A 17620-nucleotide genomic window follows, 5' to 3' on the forward strand; every position below is an offset into this window, starting at 1 on the left:
GCTACAGAATCAACCTCTTGCATCACTTGGGTCTTCTTTCCTGGGCAATGTGGATAGGATTCCTCAGTGAAGGCCACTCTCTTTAAACTGGATCCGTGCCTTCCTTGTGTGGTTAAGGCTGGCAGAGTCAGACGTGATGCGCTCTTGGCCCAAATTCTGGCATTTGAATCTGGGCCCAGTTGAAGGTGCTGGTTTTAGCCTGCAAAGTCTCCACGGCTGGGGATTTGCTGAAGACACACTTTTCACCCTTTCCTTTGAGCCCTGAGAGAGATGTTTTTAGAACGCAGACTATTAACTGATTTCAAAGTTGTATTTTTAAACCGCTGTAACCCATGGCTGGATTAAGGTGGTTGGGGGCCCTGGTACAGTTCCCCAGATAGGGGCCCCATTTTCCCCACAAAAGGAAGTGTGTGGGATAAGGTACCAGAAAATATGTCTTGAGGTGTATTAAAGACTAACATATTTATTCTTACAGAAACTTTTACAGAATACAAAAAATACTCTGAGCATGTGCAGTTTCACAACTCTCAGCAAAACACAAACAAAATATTTTAGCAAACTTATTAAACAAAAAGAAAATACTCTGAGCATGTGCCGTTTTGTATTTTAAAGTCACTTATTGTTTTTTCTCACTTCCCAACTTGGGCCAGTCACCAATTCTCAGCCTAACCTACCTTGCATGGCTGGTGTGAAGATATAGGAGTCATAAAATGGGTCATAAAGGGAACTTAGTGCTTGTGCCAGAGGCATCTCATTTTCGCTTTTTCCACACTCCAAGCATGTATAAGGTTTTCCCCTGTGTGACATCTTTGATGCGAAGTAAGGTAGCTACTCTCACTGAACCTCTTTCCACACTCCAAGCATTGATAAGGTTTGTCTCCTGTGTGACATCTCTGATGCGAAGTAAGGTGGCTACTCTGACTGAAGCTCTTTCCACACTCCAAGCATTTATAAGGTTTGTCCCCTGTGTGAGTTCTTTGATGCACCGTAAGTGTGCTACTCTGACTGAAGCTTTTTCCACACTCGAAGCATTTATAAGGTTTGTCCCCTGTGTGAATTCTTTCATGCACTGTAAGGGAGCATCTCTCACTGAAGCTCTTACCACACTCCAAGCATTTATAAGGTTTGTCCCCTGTGTGACATCTTTGATGCGAAGTAAGGGTGCCACTCTGACTGAAGCTCTTTCCACACTCCAAGCATTTATAAGGTTTGTCTCCTGTGTGAGTTCTTTGATGATTACTAAGGGTGCTACTCTGACTGAAGCTCTTCCCACACTCCAAACATTTATAAGGTTTTTCTCCTGTGTGAGTTCTTTGATGTTTACTAAGGGTGCTACTCCAACTGAAGGCCTTTCCACACTCACAACATCTATAAGGTTTGTATCCTGTATGAGTTTTGTGATGCAAAATAAGGGTGCTACTCTGACTGAAGCTCTTTCCACACTCGAAACATGTATAAGATTTGTCCCCTGTATGAGTTCTATGATGTGAAGTAAGGTGGCCACTCTGACTGAAGCTCTTTCCACACTCCAAGCATTTATAGGGTTTGTCTCCTGTGTGACATCTTTGATGTACAGTAATGTGGCTACTCCACTTGAAGCTCTTTCCACACTCCAAGCATTGATAAGGTTTGTCCCCTGTGTGAGTTCTTTCATGTTTACTAAGGGTGCTACTGTGACTGAAGCTCTTTCCACACTCCAAGCACTGGTAAGGTTTGTCCCCTGTGTGAGTTCTTTGATGCACATTAAGGTTGGTACTACACCTGAAGCTCTTTCCACACTCCAAGCATTGATAAGGTTTGTCCCCTGTGTGAGTTTTGTGATGCAAAGTAAGGGTGCTACTCTGACTGAAGCTCTTTCCACACTCCAAGCATTTATAAGGTTTGTCCCCTGTGTGAGTTTTGTGATGCGAAGTAAGGTGGCCACTCCGACTGAAGCTCTTTCCACACTGCAAGCATTTATAAGGTTTGTCCCCTGTGTGAATTCTTTGATGCGAAGTAAGGTGGCCACTCTGACTGAAGCTCTTTCCACACTCCAAGCATTTATGAGGTTTGTCCCCTGTGTGAGTTTTGTGATGCGAAGTAAGGGTGCTACTCTGACTGAAGCTCTTTCCACACTCCAAGCATTTATGAGGTTTGTCCCCTGTGTGAGTTTTGTGATGCGAAGTAAGGTGGCCACTCCGACTGAAGCTCTTTCCACACTCATAGCATTTATAAGGTTTGACTCCTGTGTGAGTTCTTTGATGCAAAGTAAGGGTGCTATTCCGACTGAAGCTCTTTCCACACTCCAAGCATGTATAAGGTTTGTCTCCTGTGTGAGTTCTTTGATGCAAAGTAAGGGCGCTACTCCACCTGAAGCTCTTTCCACACTCGAAGCATGTATGAGGTTTGTCCCCTGTGTGAGTCTGTCTCTCCTCTTGTCTCTTTGCTCCATCTTGACTCCTCAGTTTCTGCTCAGCTTTTTCCAGTGATACTTCAGATAGTTCTCCTTCAGCCTTGACCCCCCAGATGTATCCTAATGGAATCAAAAAAGAAAGGAGATAAAATGCTGTGGCAAAATCCTGTGAATATATTATGATTTGTACTTTGAAAACATATTTCTGGGAGCTCTGTTGCTATCAGAGTTTAAATGTCAAAGCTCGAGGCCTTGTATAGATTTATTTTAGCAGTAGGTGCTTGGTAACAGGTTGTGAAAAGAGACGCAGAGAGAGTAGGGTTGCAATATTCCAATTCCAGAAATCCGGGGGGCTGATTTGCATACTATGCAAATTATAAATTAGTTACATAATTTCCATATTATGCAGACCATGTCCTAATTAGGCAAATTAATCATATTAATTTGCATTGTCCTGTTGTTTTGTTTTTGTGCCTAGCAACTACCACCAAAAACTGGGGGACGATGTGAAGATTTTTTAAAAAAATCCTTCATTTTCAACCTTAAAGGCCTATTATGGAATATTTATTTATTAAGAGGATTTATATCCTGCCTTTCCACACTGTTAAAAACGGATTTCAGGGCAGGTTACAAACATAGTAAAAACAATAAAAATGCACAATCAATGTAAAAACATAATAAAAACACAACGAACATAAAACAAGTCAATGCAGCAGTATAAAAATCGTTCTACTTTTAACGCAGATAGAAATCAAGATTTCAATATTATCAGTTTTGTCAATCATCTTATCTAAAGAGCGCATGTCTGAGCATGTAAGAACTGTCTTTAGTACACTGATTCTCACACATCCAATCAGAGAGAGGGGAAATGCAGCCTTCTTTGATAGAGGCTGGAACTTGATGAAGACTCGGGTGCTGGCACCTCTTTTGTAAAAAATAAAATAAAAATACAGTGAATTCTAGAGATCTGGCAAGCTGTGGTAGCATTAGATAGGGTATCTGTGCCATTCCTATTAGTCTTAAGGGGGGGGGAAGGTTACACCCCCACTGCATTGAATATATGCATAGAGAGAGAGAGAGGCTGTGTGTGTATATAATATGTGTGTATGTATATATAATATGCGCACACACACACACACATATCCATCCCTGGGGAGATGGAAGTAGGGTGATCTTTGGTGGGGAGATGCCTGCCAGTCATTTTGAAGAAGGGTATGCATTAAAAAATAATTTTTAGCCTTTTCTGAATTGCTGAACAGAGGCTCTGTCAGGCAACAGGGTGAGTGAGGCAGCATTCCAATGCAACTTTACTTAGGAGTAAGCACCATTTAACAAGGTGGGTGCAGGGCTGAAAAATACAAATGCTAGTATCACTGCCTTTTCTACAGAGAGGTTTGCTTTTATGTCTTGTATCTGTTCAGGGGAGGGAGTGTTTGGTGGAATCAAACCCTTTTATTCCATCCTCCATGATGACAGGCAGACCCTCCCATTGCATTCGCCACTTAAGACACACATCCTGAGAAATGCAACTGAGATGAAAGCGGCTTCTCCTTGCTGACGCAACCAGAAAGTGTATGGGTAAGGGGTGGAGCAGCTGCAGGTGTTGATCAAGTGGGCATGTGCAGTTTTCTAACCTGCTAGATTCTGCATATGCAGCAGGCAATCAGACTAAAATTCTTGATTTTTCCAGGACAACTGTGGTGTCCCTCATTGGCTAACAACAATGGTAGGTGGGAATCAGGGTTGCCAGGTCAGAAGCATCCCAAAACCTGAGATTTCAGGGGTGGGCCTTAGTGATGTCAGGGGGTGGGCCTGAGTGATGTCACAGGGGCTGGCCCGAGTGCTGTCATTAAGCATGATACATTAAGCATCAATCACAGTTGCTTGGAGCATACAATTAAAAAATGTTTGTCTGATTGGAAATTAAGATAGAAATCCTAGCTAAAAGATGGAGCCTGGGTAGGGAACATTTACTCTAGCCCATCTGCTTTTGGCAAGAAGGGTTTAAGTGCCCTCAGGCCAGGCCAATCACCAGAAGGCCATTGTAGGAATAAAGGAGCCTAGTGTTGTGGAGATGTTAGATGGGAGCACTGAGGAGTAAAGATGGATGCCCCTGAAGGCTGCAATTCTAAACAGATGTACTAAGGGACTAAGCCCCATAGAACTCAACAGGACTTACTTCTGAGTAGATATAGTTTGGATTGTGCTGTTAGTAAAGCTCAACTAGGGATCCTCTGCAAAGACATCCATATCCAAGCAGGGTTGGCAACCCCCTGCCTGGAATGCCCTGCCCTTATCTTTTAACATGGCTGCTCCAAACTTCTTTACAGATTTGACCCTTCACTTCAGAAAGAGGTCTGAGAAATGAGTAAGAGTAAGAAGATTCTCTACCCTTTTCTGTCTCCCCTGTGGGCTGCTATAAACTCACTTTGACAGCCAACCCAATTCCAGTGAGTAATAATTGACAGAGAGAAAACAGGCAGCAGCTTGGGAACAACAACTGCAGCCACACTTTCAAATATGTGAATTCTCTTTTACCACTATTGGGCAAGAAACAAACTTCCATGCAACCAACAAGGTGCATCATCAATGGGTTTAAGAGGGTTGAGCTGAGCACATTCGACCACTGCTGTTGCTTCTATGGCTGTAAAGGAGTGAGGTTAAAGATAAGTGAAATGCAAATAGAAAAAAACAAAACAAAAGGCAGTGATACTTTCCAAAATGCAATACCATACCAACCACAAGATTCCTATGAATAAGGCAGAAAACTCAGCATCCCACAACCAGTCATGATTCAAAACAAAAAACCCATATTAAAAAAAATCCTGGCAGCCAGTCAGCCAAGGTCACAAAAATCCCCATGCAGCACAACCTGACGCAGGGACTGCAGTTAATGCAGAATGCTACAGCACGATTGCTGACATGAAATCTGCATTGGTTGCTGATTTGCTACCAGGCCAAGTTCAAGCTGTGCTTTCCATGTTATGGATGCCACATAGTACAGTACTTGTTCTGCTCTTGTAAGAAATCAGTCCTGTAAAGTGGCAGTGCCTATGCTTTGGAACTCCTTGCCTATTGACATTAGGCAGATGCCTCTTTTCAGCACCTGCTAAAATCATTTTTCTTGAGGCAAGCCTCTCCAGGCATGTAGAAGCATTTTTAAATGTTTTTAACTCATTGTTGGTTTTATTATTTTGAATGTTTTTAAATACCTGTCCTTGACTGTTTTTGCCAATAATGTTCTTGTTTTAATTCTTTCTGTAAACCGCTTTGAGATTTCTTACAAGCAGTATATAAATGTTGTAAATAATAATACATAAATAAATTCTGGAGTCACTGTGGCCGTTGAGTCTCTTCCCACTTTACAAACAAAGGAATCTGCCTTATACTGACTCAGGCCATTTGGTACCATCTAGCTCAGGACTGATGACATGGACTAGCATCGGCTCTCCAGGATTCCAGGCAACCAATGAGCTACAACCCTCCCCTTGTTTAAAAAAGTATCTTTTAAAATTGTTCTTTGCAATTCACTCCTGAATGCACATCATACTTAGGGCAGATCCACACCCATTCATTTATAGCACATGCAACACCCATTTGAAGCACATGAATCCCACCACAGAATCATGGGAACTGCAGTTTGTTAAGAGTGGTGAGAACTATAACTGTGAGGGGAAAACTACACTTCTCAGGATTCTTTAGAGGAAATCATGCACTTTAAATGTGAGTTGGATGTGCTTTAAATGTGTTGATCTACTTAATCAACGTTGCCTGCATGTAAATCATTTTAAAATGGAGATGAGCTATAGTGTACCGGGTGACCATGGGCTACTCACCATCTCTCAGCCTATCTGCCCCTCCGGATGAAAACAAGGGAGAACCATGACCACCCCCAGGAAGAAGCGCACACTTAAAATGTAGAGGAAAAAATCAGCTACACCCATCGTGTGAAATCAAATACTTATTGGGACACAGTATGAAGAAATATTTGTATAAGCATGACTATCAAATATGTTTATTAACAACACAATCTGTAATAATAATAATAACAATAATAAATTTTATTTGTTGGTCGCCTATCTGTCCAGGTTAGTGGACACCCTAGGCGACTTACAATAATAGAGAGCAGTACATAATACAAAATAAAATACAAGCAAACACAATCATAATCTGTAAAGATATTTATGGCGCAATCCTATGTTTTTCTACTCAGACGCAAGTCCCAATGTATTCAATGGGGTTTGCTCAAACAGGGAAGCGTACAGAGAACTGCAACCTCAAGTGATAAGGAACTTGTTCTTTCAAGAAGCCTTTCAAGTTGAGACCTTATCCCAGTCTGCGTCTGTGTTGGAACTGCTTTTTAATATGTTTTTAAACCTTTTCTTAAAAAAAAAAAGTTTCTAAAACTTTTAAAAATGTTTGTAAACATGTTTTAATATATTTTAAAGTCTGTTTTTATGATGTTTTAAAGTGTTTTTGGTGCTTTTGTTTGCTGCCCTGTGCTCCTACTGGAAGGAAGGGCGGGATATAAATCAAATAATAAATCAAATAATAAATAAACTTCATTCACCCAACCCAAAATTCAGAATCATGCCTCTTTAAGCTGTTTTGCAACGGTTTATTCTTACTTTATGGTTATTGGATTTTAAAGGGATTTATTTCTTATTGTGAGCTGCCTTGGTTTCCAGTCACCAATCCTACCTCACAGGGTTGTTGGAAAGACTCCAACACACACACACACCCCACACCCCCCCACACCCCCCCACACACACCCCCCACACACACCCCACACACACACCCCACACACACACCCCACACACACACCCCACACACACACCCCACACACACACAGCAGATGTAAAAATACATACACCCATATAATAGTTTATTGTCAAACCAGCTGGTCATAAAAGTCAGTATTAGTTTCCTACATAATAAAAACTGTAATACCTAAGTAAGCCCTGCCTAATTGCTTTAAAAATAGGATTGGAGATGAACAGAAAGATTTAGAACTCAAACACAATTCTTTGTTATATTAACTCAAAAGTCCCTTTAATTCACAGCACATTCATAACCATGCCTACTCAAAAGTAAGTCCTACTGAATTCAATGGGATTTACTCTGGGTATATGGGATTAGCATTGCTTTTACTCCCACAAAAGCAACTATTGGGAAGGTTTTCCAAACACTGCCCTCTTCAGCAGCCCAGGATTTGACTCCTGCACACAAGAGGAAAAAATCTGAAATGTATATACTTACCCAGTTCACGAGATTTTCTCAGAGCTTGGAAGAATACTTTTAAAAAGTAATAAAGTTACAGTTACATGGCCCCAAAAAAGTACTAATTACTGTCACAACTACAATTGCTCACAAAGTAACTGATTACTTTACTTTTTCTCAAAAGTAATCACTAGAGTTACATTTCAGTTACTGTTTTTTAAAAAAATGCCTGCAAGGTGCTGGCCTTGGCTGCTTCATATCTAAGTATCCTAAAACAACATTAAAAATAAACACACACATACAGACGTAGAAGAATAATTCTTTTTATCCATGATAGCAGTGGTGGTCTCTCCATTGGTAAGGGAGGTGGGAAGGGAGGCAGAGGCCACAGCTCAGATGTTTGCATGTCAAACCAAGTGCAACCCCCCCACTCAGCCAGCAAGTATAATCCCTCTCACTTAACCACCTCCAGGACCCTGCCCTGCCACCAACTAAGGGACACTCACCCAAGCAAACATTTTCCCCTGAGATGCAAAAAAAGTTAAAATACTGCAAATGCAGCACAGTAGCCAGAGAGGGTGGTGGAGGCCACGTTGTGTGCCAAGTGCAAACACACACAGAGACATGTTGTCATATTTCACCTCCACAGTTCTTTATCTCCATTCTGCTGCTGCCTCCTCCTCCTCCTCTATCCGTGTTCTTGCCCTCCAGCTCCTTTTTCCCTCCACTCCATTTTTTAAATAATTGTTTTCTCCACTCCACCCCATCTCTCTCCACCTCCTCCCTTGTCTCCTCCTACTCCCCCACACACCATGATGGTAATGAAAATTAAAGAGGAAAGCGCTAAAGCAGGACTACAGCTGAATGTCAAGAAGGCTAAAGTAACAACAGAATATTTATGTAACTTTAAAGTTGACAACAAGGACATTGAACTTGTTAAGGACTATGAATACCTTGGCACAGTTATAAACCAAAATGGAGATAACAGTCAAGAAATCAGAAGAAGGCTAGGACTGGGGAGGGCAGCTGTGAGAGAACTAGAGAAGGTCCTCAAATGCAAAGATGCATCACTAAACACTAAAGTCAGGATCATTCAGACCATGGTATTTCCAATCTCTATGTATGGATGTGAAAGTCGGACAGTGAAAAAAGCAGATAAGAGAACAATCAACACATTTGAAATGTGGTGTTGGAGGAGAGCATTGCACATACCATGAACTGCGAAAAAGACAAATAATTGGGTGTTAGAACAAATTAAACCAGAACTATCACTAGAAGCTAAAATGATGAAACTGAGGTTATCCTACTTTGGACACATAATGAGAAGACATGATTCACTAGAAAAGACCATAATGTTGGGAAAAACAGAAGGGAGAAGAAAAAGAGGAAGGCCAAACAAGAGATGGATTGATTCCATAAAGGAAGCCACAGACCTGAACTTACAAGATCTGAACAGGGTGGTTCATGACAGATGCTCTTGGAGGTTGCTAATTCATAGGGTCGCCATAAGTTGTAATCAACTTGGAGGCACATAACAACAGCAGCAACAACAACGTTGACAGTGAGGACATTGAACTTGTCAAGGATTATCAATACCTCGACACAGTCATTAACCAAAATGGAGACAAGAGTGAAGAAATTAGAAGAAGGCTAGGACTGGGAAAAGCAGCTGTGAGAGAACTGGAAAAGATCTTCAAATGTAAAGATTCATCACTGAACACTAAAGTCAGGATCATTCAGACCATGGTATTCCTGATCTCTATGTATGGATGTGAAAGTTGGACAGTGAAAAAAGCAGATAAGAGAAAAATCAAGTAATTTGAAATACGGTGTTGGAGGAGAGCTTTGCACATACTATGGACTGCGAAAAAGACAAATAATTGGGTGTTAGAACAAATTAAACCAGAACTGTCACTAGAAGATAAAATGATGAAACTGAGGTTATCATACTTCGGACACATCATGAGAAGACCTGATTCACTAGAAAAGACAAATGCTGGGAAAAACAGAAGGGAGTAGAAAAAGAGGAAGGCCAAACAAGAGATGGATTGATTCCACAAAGGAAGCCACAGGCCTGAATTTACAAGATCTAAGCAGGGTGGTTCATGACAGATGCTCTTGGAGGTCGCTGATTCATAGGGTTGCAACCCCAAAGAAATAAGCCCCAATAGGAAGAAATTACCGCAAAGAAATAGGCCCCAATTGGGGGGGGGATTGCCCAGCCCTTCTCTCAGTGTTACAGTAAGCCTTCTGTTAGTAACAACACTCTTAATGGACTTTTCTACTTGTCCTGTGAGAAGTGCAATTATTTCTTCAGCCACATGATGGGGAGGAGCAAGCAAGAACTGACTATAGGAAGCAACCTGTTACAACTTCTCAGGAAACGTCTCTTGCCCTTCCTAACTCTGTCCTAAATTACCAGCCTGGCACATTTATTTACTTATTCCCCTCAAAGTATGAATATTTGTGATAGGATCTGGGAGGGGGATAAAGAGGAGACAAGAATGCCTATCAAGAAGATCTATGAATTCTCTATGAATTCATAGTAGCCAGCCTTATGAACTTCATGCATCAGGAGTAGTCTAAACTGCAGACTTGAACAGTTTATTTGTGCAAGAATACCATGGTCTATCAATACGATAAATGTACAAAGCAGGAGTGCACACTCAGGATCTATTATTATCTATACCAGTGATTCTCAAACGGTGCGCCCAGGCACACTGGTGCACCCTAAGAGATGGCTAGGTGTGCCTCAAATATTATGAAAGTATATTTTAAAAATGAGAAGAAACCCATTTGTATAGGGTAAGTAATAGTTTTCTATAGTTTATTCTTATTCATAGTTTAAAATATATTAATATATTTTTAGTTTTGTACACGAAGTGCGCCAGAAAATCTCTATGTATGGATGTGAAAGTTGGACAGTGAAAAAAGCTGATAAGAGAAAAATCAACTCATTTGAAATGTGATGTTGGAGAAGAGCTTTGCGGATACCATGGACAGCAAAAAAGACAAATAATTGGGTGTTAGAACAAATTAAACCAGAACTGTCACTAGAAGATAAAATGATGAAACTGAGGTTATCATACTTCGGACACATCATGAGAAGACATGATTCACTAGGAAAGACAAGAATGCTGGGGAAAACAGCAGGGAGTGGAAAAAGAGGAAGGCTAAACAAGAGATGGATTGATTCCATAAAGGAAGCCACAGACCTGAACTTACAAGATCTAAGCAGGGTGGTTTATGACAGATGCTCTTGGAGGTCACTGATTTATAGGGTCGCCATAAGTCGTAGTCGACTTGGAGGCACATAACAACATCAACAAAAGAGGTGCACAGTTACAGAAGCAACAAAGTTCCTTAATATCAACACCTGAAAAGGGCCAAAGTAAAACACAGGGAGTTCAGTCCCAACAGAAAATAAGAAACTATCTAGCCTTGTCATTGATCACAAGCTGAATTTGAGCCAACAGTATGATGTGGCTGCAAAAAAGGCAAATACTATATTAGGCTGCATTAAGTATAGTTTCCAAATCGCATGAAGTACTAATTCCCCTCTATTCAGCACTGGTTAGGCCTCATCTTGAATACTGTGTCCAGGTCTGGTCTCCACACTTCAAGAAGGATGCAGACAAACTGGAACAAGTTCAAAGGAGGACAACAAAGATGATCAGGGGACTGGAAACAAAGCCCTATGAGGAGAGACTGAAAGAACTGGGCATGTTTAGCCTGGAGAAGAGAAGACTGAGGGGAGACATGATAGCACTCTTCAAGTACATGAAAGGTTGTCACATAGAGGAAGGCCGGGATCTCTTCTCGATCGTCCCAGAGTGCAGGACACGGAATAATGGACTGAAGTTGCAGGAAGCTAGATTTCGAATGGAAATCAGGAAAAACTTCCTAACTGTTAGAGTCTTACGACAATGGAACCAATTACCTAGAGAGGTAGTGGGCTCTCCAACACTGGAGGCATTCAAAAGGCAGCTAGACAGCCATCTGTCGGGAATGCTTTGATTTGAATTCCTGCATTGAGCAGGGGGTTGGACTTGATGGCCTTGTAGGCCCCTTCCAACTCTACTATTCTATGATTCTAGTCTATACTTACACACAAGTAGACAGTTGCACAGCCCCCCCTCTCCTCAGAGAGAGGAACAGTCAGGAAAATTGATGCAAAATGGAACCTCAGCAGGCAACATAAGATAGGCATGATGGGACCCAGAGGAGGAACGAAAGCTAAGGTTTAAGCCACATACTTATCGCAAAGACCCCAGCAACAGGCCAGATCCAATTAACGGTCAAATTTCTTCGTGGAATAAGGGCCCATCAATCACCTGGCTAAATGGAACATCCTCCCTAAAGCTTTCCAGACTTTATGACCCAGATGGAGCCAGACTTCTACTGATAAGGTGGAGTTAGGGTGGGCCTCTGATTACCCACAGCTGGGAAATAAAACTGCCAACTCATAGCTCTAATACAGAAACCAATTTTTAACCTGTTAAGATCCCACATTAACAAATGAAACCCCACAATTCTTTGCTACACAACCATCTTGAATTCAGGTTTTCATGACACTTTGGACACATAATGAGAAGACATGACTCACTGGAAAAGCCAAGAAAGTTGGGAAAAACAGAAGGGAGTAGAAAAGGAGGAAGGCCAAACAAGAGATGGATTGATTCCATAAAGGAAACCACTGACCTGAACTTACGAGATTTGAACAGGGTGGTTTACGATAGATGATCTGGGAGGTTGCCATAAGCTGTAATCGACTTAAAGGCACATAACACACACACCTGCACTATGTGAGTTCAGCTTTAATTGACCCAAGAGAGCCCAGTGCCCCACAAAGCTATGTGGGAGGAAACATCCTTAAAAGGTGGGCTGTGATATGCAGCCTTTGTGCCTCATCCACCATCAGGAAAAAGCCTGCAGTGGACCAGCCAAACAGCTTTACACCTGAGAGGACCAATATCCTGGAGGTAAGTAGTGATTTTGGATCAGGTAGATACTTGAGCTAAAATGTGGGTGCCCCTCTACCGAGTAAAAGGATTTTGAGGTGCTAAATAAAAGCTGACTCTTCAGACTGGTGGCAGCAACAGAAGGAGAGTGTTGGTTTTAGGCCTTGCAGTAAGTTAAAGACACTTTTTTTTTAACTACAACTCCCATCAGCCCAATCCAGTGGCCATGCTTGCTGGAGCTTATGGGAGTTGTAGTTCAGAAAAATAACTTTTCCAAGCTCTGCCATAAAGGTGTGTGGTGTGGAGAAACTGGACAATACCCTCTGATTTAGTAGGGAACTCACACCTAGTGTAGGAAGAGGGAGGGAAGTAGCTCCCACCAATTTGCACCCGTTGCAGGAAAAACGTCACTCGCTAAACAGTTTGTCTGCCAGGCTACCCTAAAACAAGGAGGGCAAGGCCACGTTTCTGCTTTCCTAAATTAAACGGTGACCTTATTTCCAACAGAATAGGAAACTGGGGAGGGCTGGCAGAACAAAGGCATTGAAAGAAGAGCCTCACTATTCAACTATCACAGCTGAACCAAAGGAGAAAGGAGAACACACGAAGAAGCGGCCCCTTCAGCTCACTATTGTCTCCTTAGCCCTGTTCCAATTCTGAGGCGCCTCCATCTCCAAGCTTAATGCCATGAAATTCATCATCAGAACCGCAGATGTTCCGAGGGATACTTCGATCGGGCCCCAACACAGCCAGCCCAGGGGAGAGGCAAACGGGACGGGGCAGAGCTGCAGCCTCCGAGCTGGAGGGTCTGCTGGGAGGGGGCGCTTGAGGGGGGTCCTCGCCCTCTCCCACCCTCCGCCTCCGCCCCCAATTGCGTACCTTTGTCCCGAGGCTCCCCCCGCGCAACTCCGCTCGCCAACATCGCTGCACACAAACAGGGGCTCCTCCGGCGCTTCCAGCCTGCATTTCTCGCAGAGAGGCGGGGCAGGAAAGGGAAGTCCCTCGTTTGCGCTCTTCCCTTCGGCTCTGTTGTCCTTTGTTAACCCTTAAAGAGCAAAGTGGCTGAAGCTCCTCGGCTGCTTCGCACGGAGAGCCCCTTTCTGGCGGGTGACCCTTCTCCATATTGAAAGTAAAAATGCATTGCACATTTTTAAAAAAAGGCTTTGAGGGAACAGGTTAGGTTTGCCTAAACCCTGTTGCCTTTACCTGTTAGATTTCACTCTGCAGGGATTTTTTGTGTTGACTTGTATGGATTAACATCCCACTCTGCTACAGACCTCCTGCAGTCTGAAGTGACCGAATCCAGCGAGAGAGAGATTTCCTACCTAATGCCTTCCTTCTGGGACTCTCGTGTTACTGTGGTGAGCACCGACAGTGCACTCCTAAGACCTGCAAACATCCTGCAAGCAAATCAGGATGAATGCTTGTGGTCGCATTACCCGCCCATAAAGGAATTATACTGCTTCCTAAGTGTGCTTGAAGCTGGTATCCTAAAAGCAGAATTCTCAGGAGTGTTTCTTATCCACGCTTCACCAGGAGGTCCCGGGGTTACCATTGAAAGAGGATAAAACAATCCACCATCTTTGCATGGATTGCGGTTGGCGCTGAAGGAGAGCAGGGCTCTCATGCCTTTAACAGCTGAGTGGCAGGCAGATATTAAACGGAGTAAGCCTTTTCTAGTCTGGAACTAAAATTATGGGGAAAGCTTCACCTGTTTGATATTGTATTTGTCGGGCATCTTGTTACTTGTGTGTGACCCCTGATTTATCTTTGGGCACTCCTCCCCTCTCTATCTGCCAAAGAGGGTGCACATTTGCTCATGACATGAAGTTGCGGGTGAGAACTCTCACATGTAGCCCGTGCATGCAATAATTCTCACATGTGACTCCCAGCTTTGCACACATGTGCATAAGTCCTTGGAGGGGCAGCACCAGAGTCCTCAACAGCAAGCATGCTCTGGGCTCGGCCAGGGTGCAATTTTTTTCTAGGGCTGGCCTTGCATACTTTATTATCAATAAAACAAATTTTAGGTTTTCAGAACAGTTTCTGTATTTTTTATTTAAATGCGTATTCCTGGTTTAATAACATAGCTTCCACTAAGGTTTTACACATGGACAGTTTGATTTCCTATTTATTTCACTGACGTGTTTGTTTCCAGTTTAATAACTGGCATAAATACTTATTTTGGTGTATTAAAAAAAAGACATCATCTTTGCAAGACATCAGGTTTCCCGGTTGATTTCCTTTCTGCATTCCCAGTTCTATCTCTTCTTTCTGTTGGAATAAGCAAACTTGCATGTTCCCCATCTAGAAAGAGAGATGTACCCTCTAAGGGATGTTGTTGTTATGTGCCTCCAAGTCGACTACGACTTATGGTGACCCTATGAATCAGTGACCTCCAAGAGCATCTGTCATGAAACCACCCTGTTCAGATCTTGTAAGTTCAGGTCTGTGGCTTCCTTTATGGAATCAATCCATCCCTTGTTTGGCCTTCCTGTTTTTCTACTCCCTGCTGTTTTTCCAAGCATTATTATCTTTTCTAATATCCCTCTAAGGGATATTTGGGGAATATCCCTATGTACCTGTTTACTGTGATGTAACTTCCTAAAGGGTGGGATTACCTGGCTTCCTCCTCCTTTGTCTGGGGATATTTAAGACTCCTGCATATCCACCATTCTTGACCTTCATCCTTTAGCAGGGCCTGCAGGGCAGATGCTCTTCTAAGAGCATCATCACCAAAGACTGAAAATGGACTGAGACTACAGATTGTTTCTGTCTAAGCTAGAGCCTATGTTCTTCTAAACATATGAAGGTCGTGAGTAAATATTCTTTATTTCTCTTCAGATGCACAGAAAATGTTTTACTCTGCTTAAAGCTCTTTCCACACTCGAATCATTTATAAGGTTTGTCCCGTGTAAGTTTTGTGATGCAAAGTAAGGTTGCTACTCCACCTGAAGCTCCTTCCACATTCCAAGCATTTATAAGGTTTGTGTCCTGTGTGACTTATTTGATGCGAAGTAAGGTGGCTATGCTGACCAAAGCTCTTCCCACACTCCAAGCATGTATAAGGTTTGTCCCCTGTGTGACATCTTTGATATGAGGTAAGGTGGCTACTCTGACTAAAGCTGTTTCCACACTCCAAACATTTATGAGGTTTGTCCCCTGTGTGAGTCTGTCTCTCCTCTTGTCTCTTTGCTCCATCTTGACTCTTCAGTTTCTGCTCAGCTCTTTCCAGTGATACTTCAGATGGTTCTCCCATCTATATATTAGGCTGCATTAAATGCTATATTAGGCTGCATTAACAGAAGTATAGTTTCCAAATCATGTAAAGTACTAGTTCCCCTCTATTCAGCACTGGTTAGGCCTGATCTTGAATACTGTGTCCAGTTCTGGTCTCTGCACTTCAAGAAGGATGCAGACAAACTGGAATGGGTTCAGAGGAGGGCAACAAAGATGATCAGGGTACTTTTAAACAAAGCCCTATGAGGAGAGACTGAAAGAACTGGAGATGTTTAGCCTGGAGAAGAGTAGAGTGAGGGGAGATATCATAGCACTCTTCAAGTACATGAGTCACATAGAGGAGGACCGGGATCTCTTCTCGATCGTCCCAGAGTGCAGGACCCAGAATAATTGGCTCAAGTTGCAGGAAGCCAGATTTTGACTGGACATCAGGAAAAACTTCCTAACTGTTAGAGCCATATGACAATGGGACCAATTACCTAGAGAGGTAGTGGGCTCTCTGACACTGGAGACATTCAAGAGGCAACTGGACAGCCATCTGTTGGAAATGCTTTGATTTGGTTTCCTGCATTGAGCAGGGGGTTGGACTCGATGGCCTTGTAGGCCCCTTCCAACTCTACTATTCTATGATACCATACTAGAACCCTAAATTAATGACAACGGAAGAGTTATATAACTTTAAAGTTGGCAACGAGGACACTGAATTTGTGAAAGATTATCAATACCTTGGCACAGTCATTAACCAAACTGGAGACAATAGTCAAGAAATTAATAATAATAATAATAATAATAATAATAATAAACTTTATTTCTACCCTGCCCTTTTTCCAATAGGACTCAGAGCGGCTTACAACTAAAAACAGCACACCATTAAAACATACAAAGTATACAATTAAAAATAGAATTAAACTATGAGAAAAATTAAAACCATAAAACATACGTTAAAAACAGCAGACAGTTTAAAATAATAAGACCTTATAATGTAGTCACCAATCCTAGAACACTTAATCCTGGTCGTTCTCTATCCCAAATGCCTGTTGAAATAAAATAGTCTTTACTTGTCGCTGGAAAAACGGCAAGGAGGGAGCTAATCGCGCCTCACTCGGAAAGGAATTCCATAGCCAAGGGGCGGCCACCGAAAAGGCCCTATCTCGTGTCCCCATCATATGTACTTGTGAAGGTGTGGGGAGCACAAGAAGGGCCTCACCTGAAGATCTCAAATCCCGGGCAGGTTCATGTAGGGAGATACGATCTGCCAAATAGCCTGGACCTGAGTCGTATAGGGCTTTGTAGGTCAAAACAAGCACTTTGAATTGTGACCGGAAACAAATTGGCAGCCAGTGGAGTTGTTGTAACAGGGGGGTTGTATGATCCCTGTAACCAGCCCCGGTTAGCACTCTGGCTGCAGCTCTTTGTATCAATTTAAGTTTCCGAACAGTCTTCAAAGGCAGCCCCACGTAGAGTGCATTACAGTAGTCTAAGTGGGATGTAACCAAGGCATGCATCACCCTAGGCAGATCCAGGAACGGGCGCAGCTGGTGCACCAGTTTTAATTAGAAGAAGTTTTGTACTGGGGAGGATAGCTATGAGAAAAGATCCTCAAATGCAAAGATGCATCACTGAACACCAAAGTCAAGATCTTGGACACCATGGTATTCCCGATCTCTATGTATGGATGTGAAAGTTGGACAATGAAAACAAATAAACTCATTAAAGATGTGGCGTAGGAGGAGAGCTTTGCAGGTACCATGGACCGTGAAAAAGACAAATAATTGGGTGTTAGAAGACATGATTCACTAGAAAAGAC

General features: G+C 42.5%; 1 protein-coding gene across 1 annotated transcript; it reads right to left on the reverse strand.

Annotated features, from left to right (window-relative positions):
• Window positions 1-447: 447 nt before the first annotated feature.
• LOC133381746 (zinc finger protein 883-like) lies at window positions 448-13751 on the reverse strand. The gene is made up of 2 exons (XM_061621147.1): window positions 13453-13751; window positions 448-2512 (listed from the first exon to the last, which is right to left on the reverse strand). The coding sequence occupies exons 1-2, from the start codon at window positions 13493-13495 to the stop codon at window positions 729-731; spliced, it is 1827 nt and encodes a 608-aa protein (XP_061477131.1). The 5' UTR covers window positions 13496-13751; the 3' UTR covers window positions 448-728.
• Between the last annotated feature and the right edge of the window lie 3869 nt (window positions 13752-17620).

The sequence above is a fragment of the Rhineura floridana genome, chromosome 3, assembly GCF_030035675.1.
Source record: "Rhineura floridana isolate rRhiFlo1 chromosome 3, rRhiFlo1.hap2, whole genome shotgun sequence".
Lineage (NCBI taxonomy): Eukaryota > Metazoa > Chordata > Lepidosauria > Squamata > Rhineuridae > Rhineura > Rhineura floridana.

Coding starts and splice junctions, on each gene's coding strand:
- LOC133381746 (XM_061621147.1), bottom strand. CDS start 13,495: ATGTTGGCGAGCGGAGTTGCGCGGGGGGAGCCTCGGGACAAAG. Junction 2,513..13,452: donor GGGGGAGCCTCGGGACAAAG/GTACGCAATTGG, acceptor TGATTCCATTAG/GATACATCTGGGGGGTCAAG.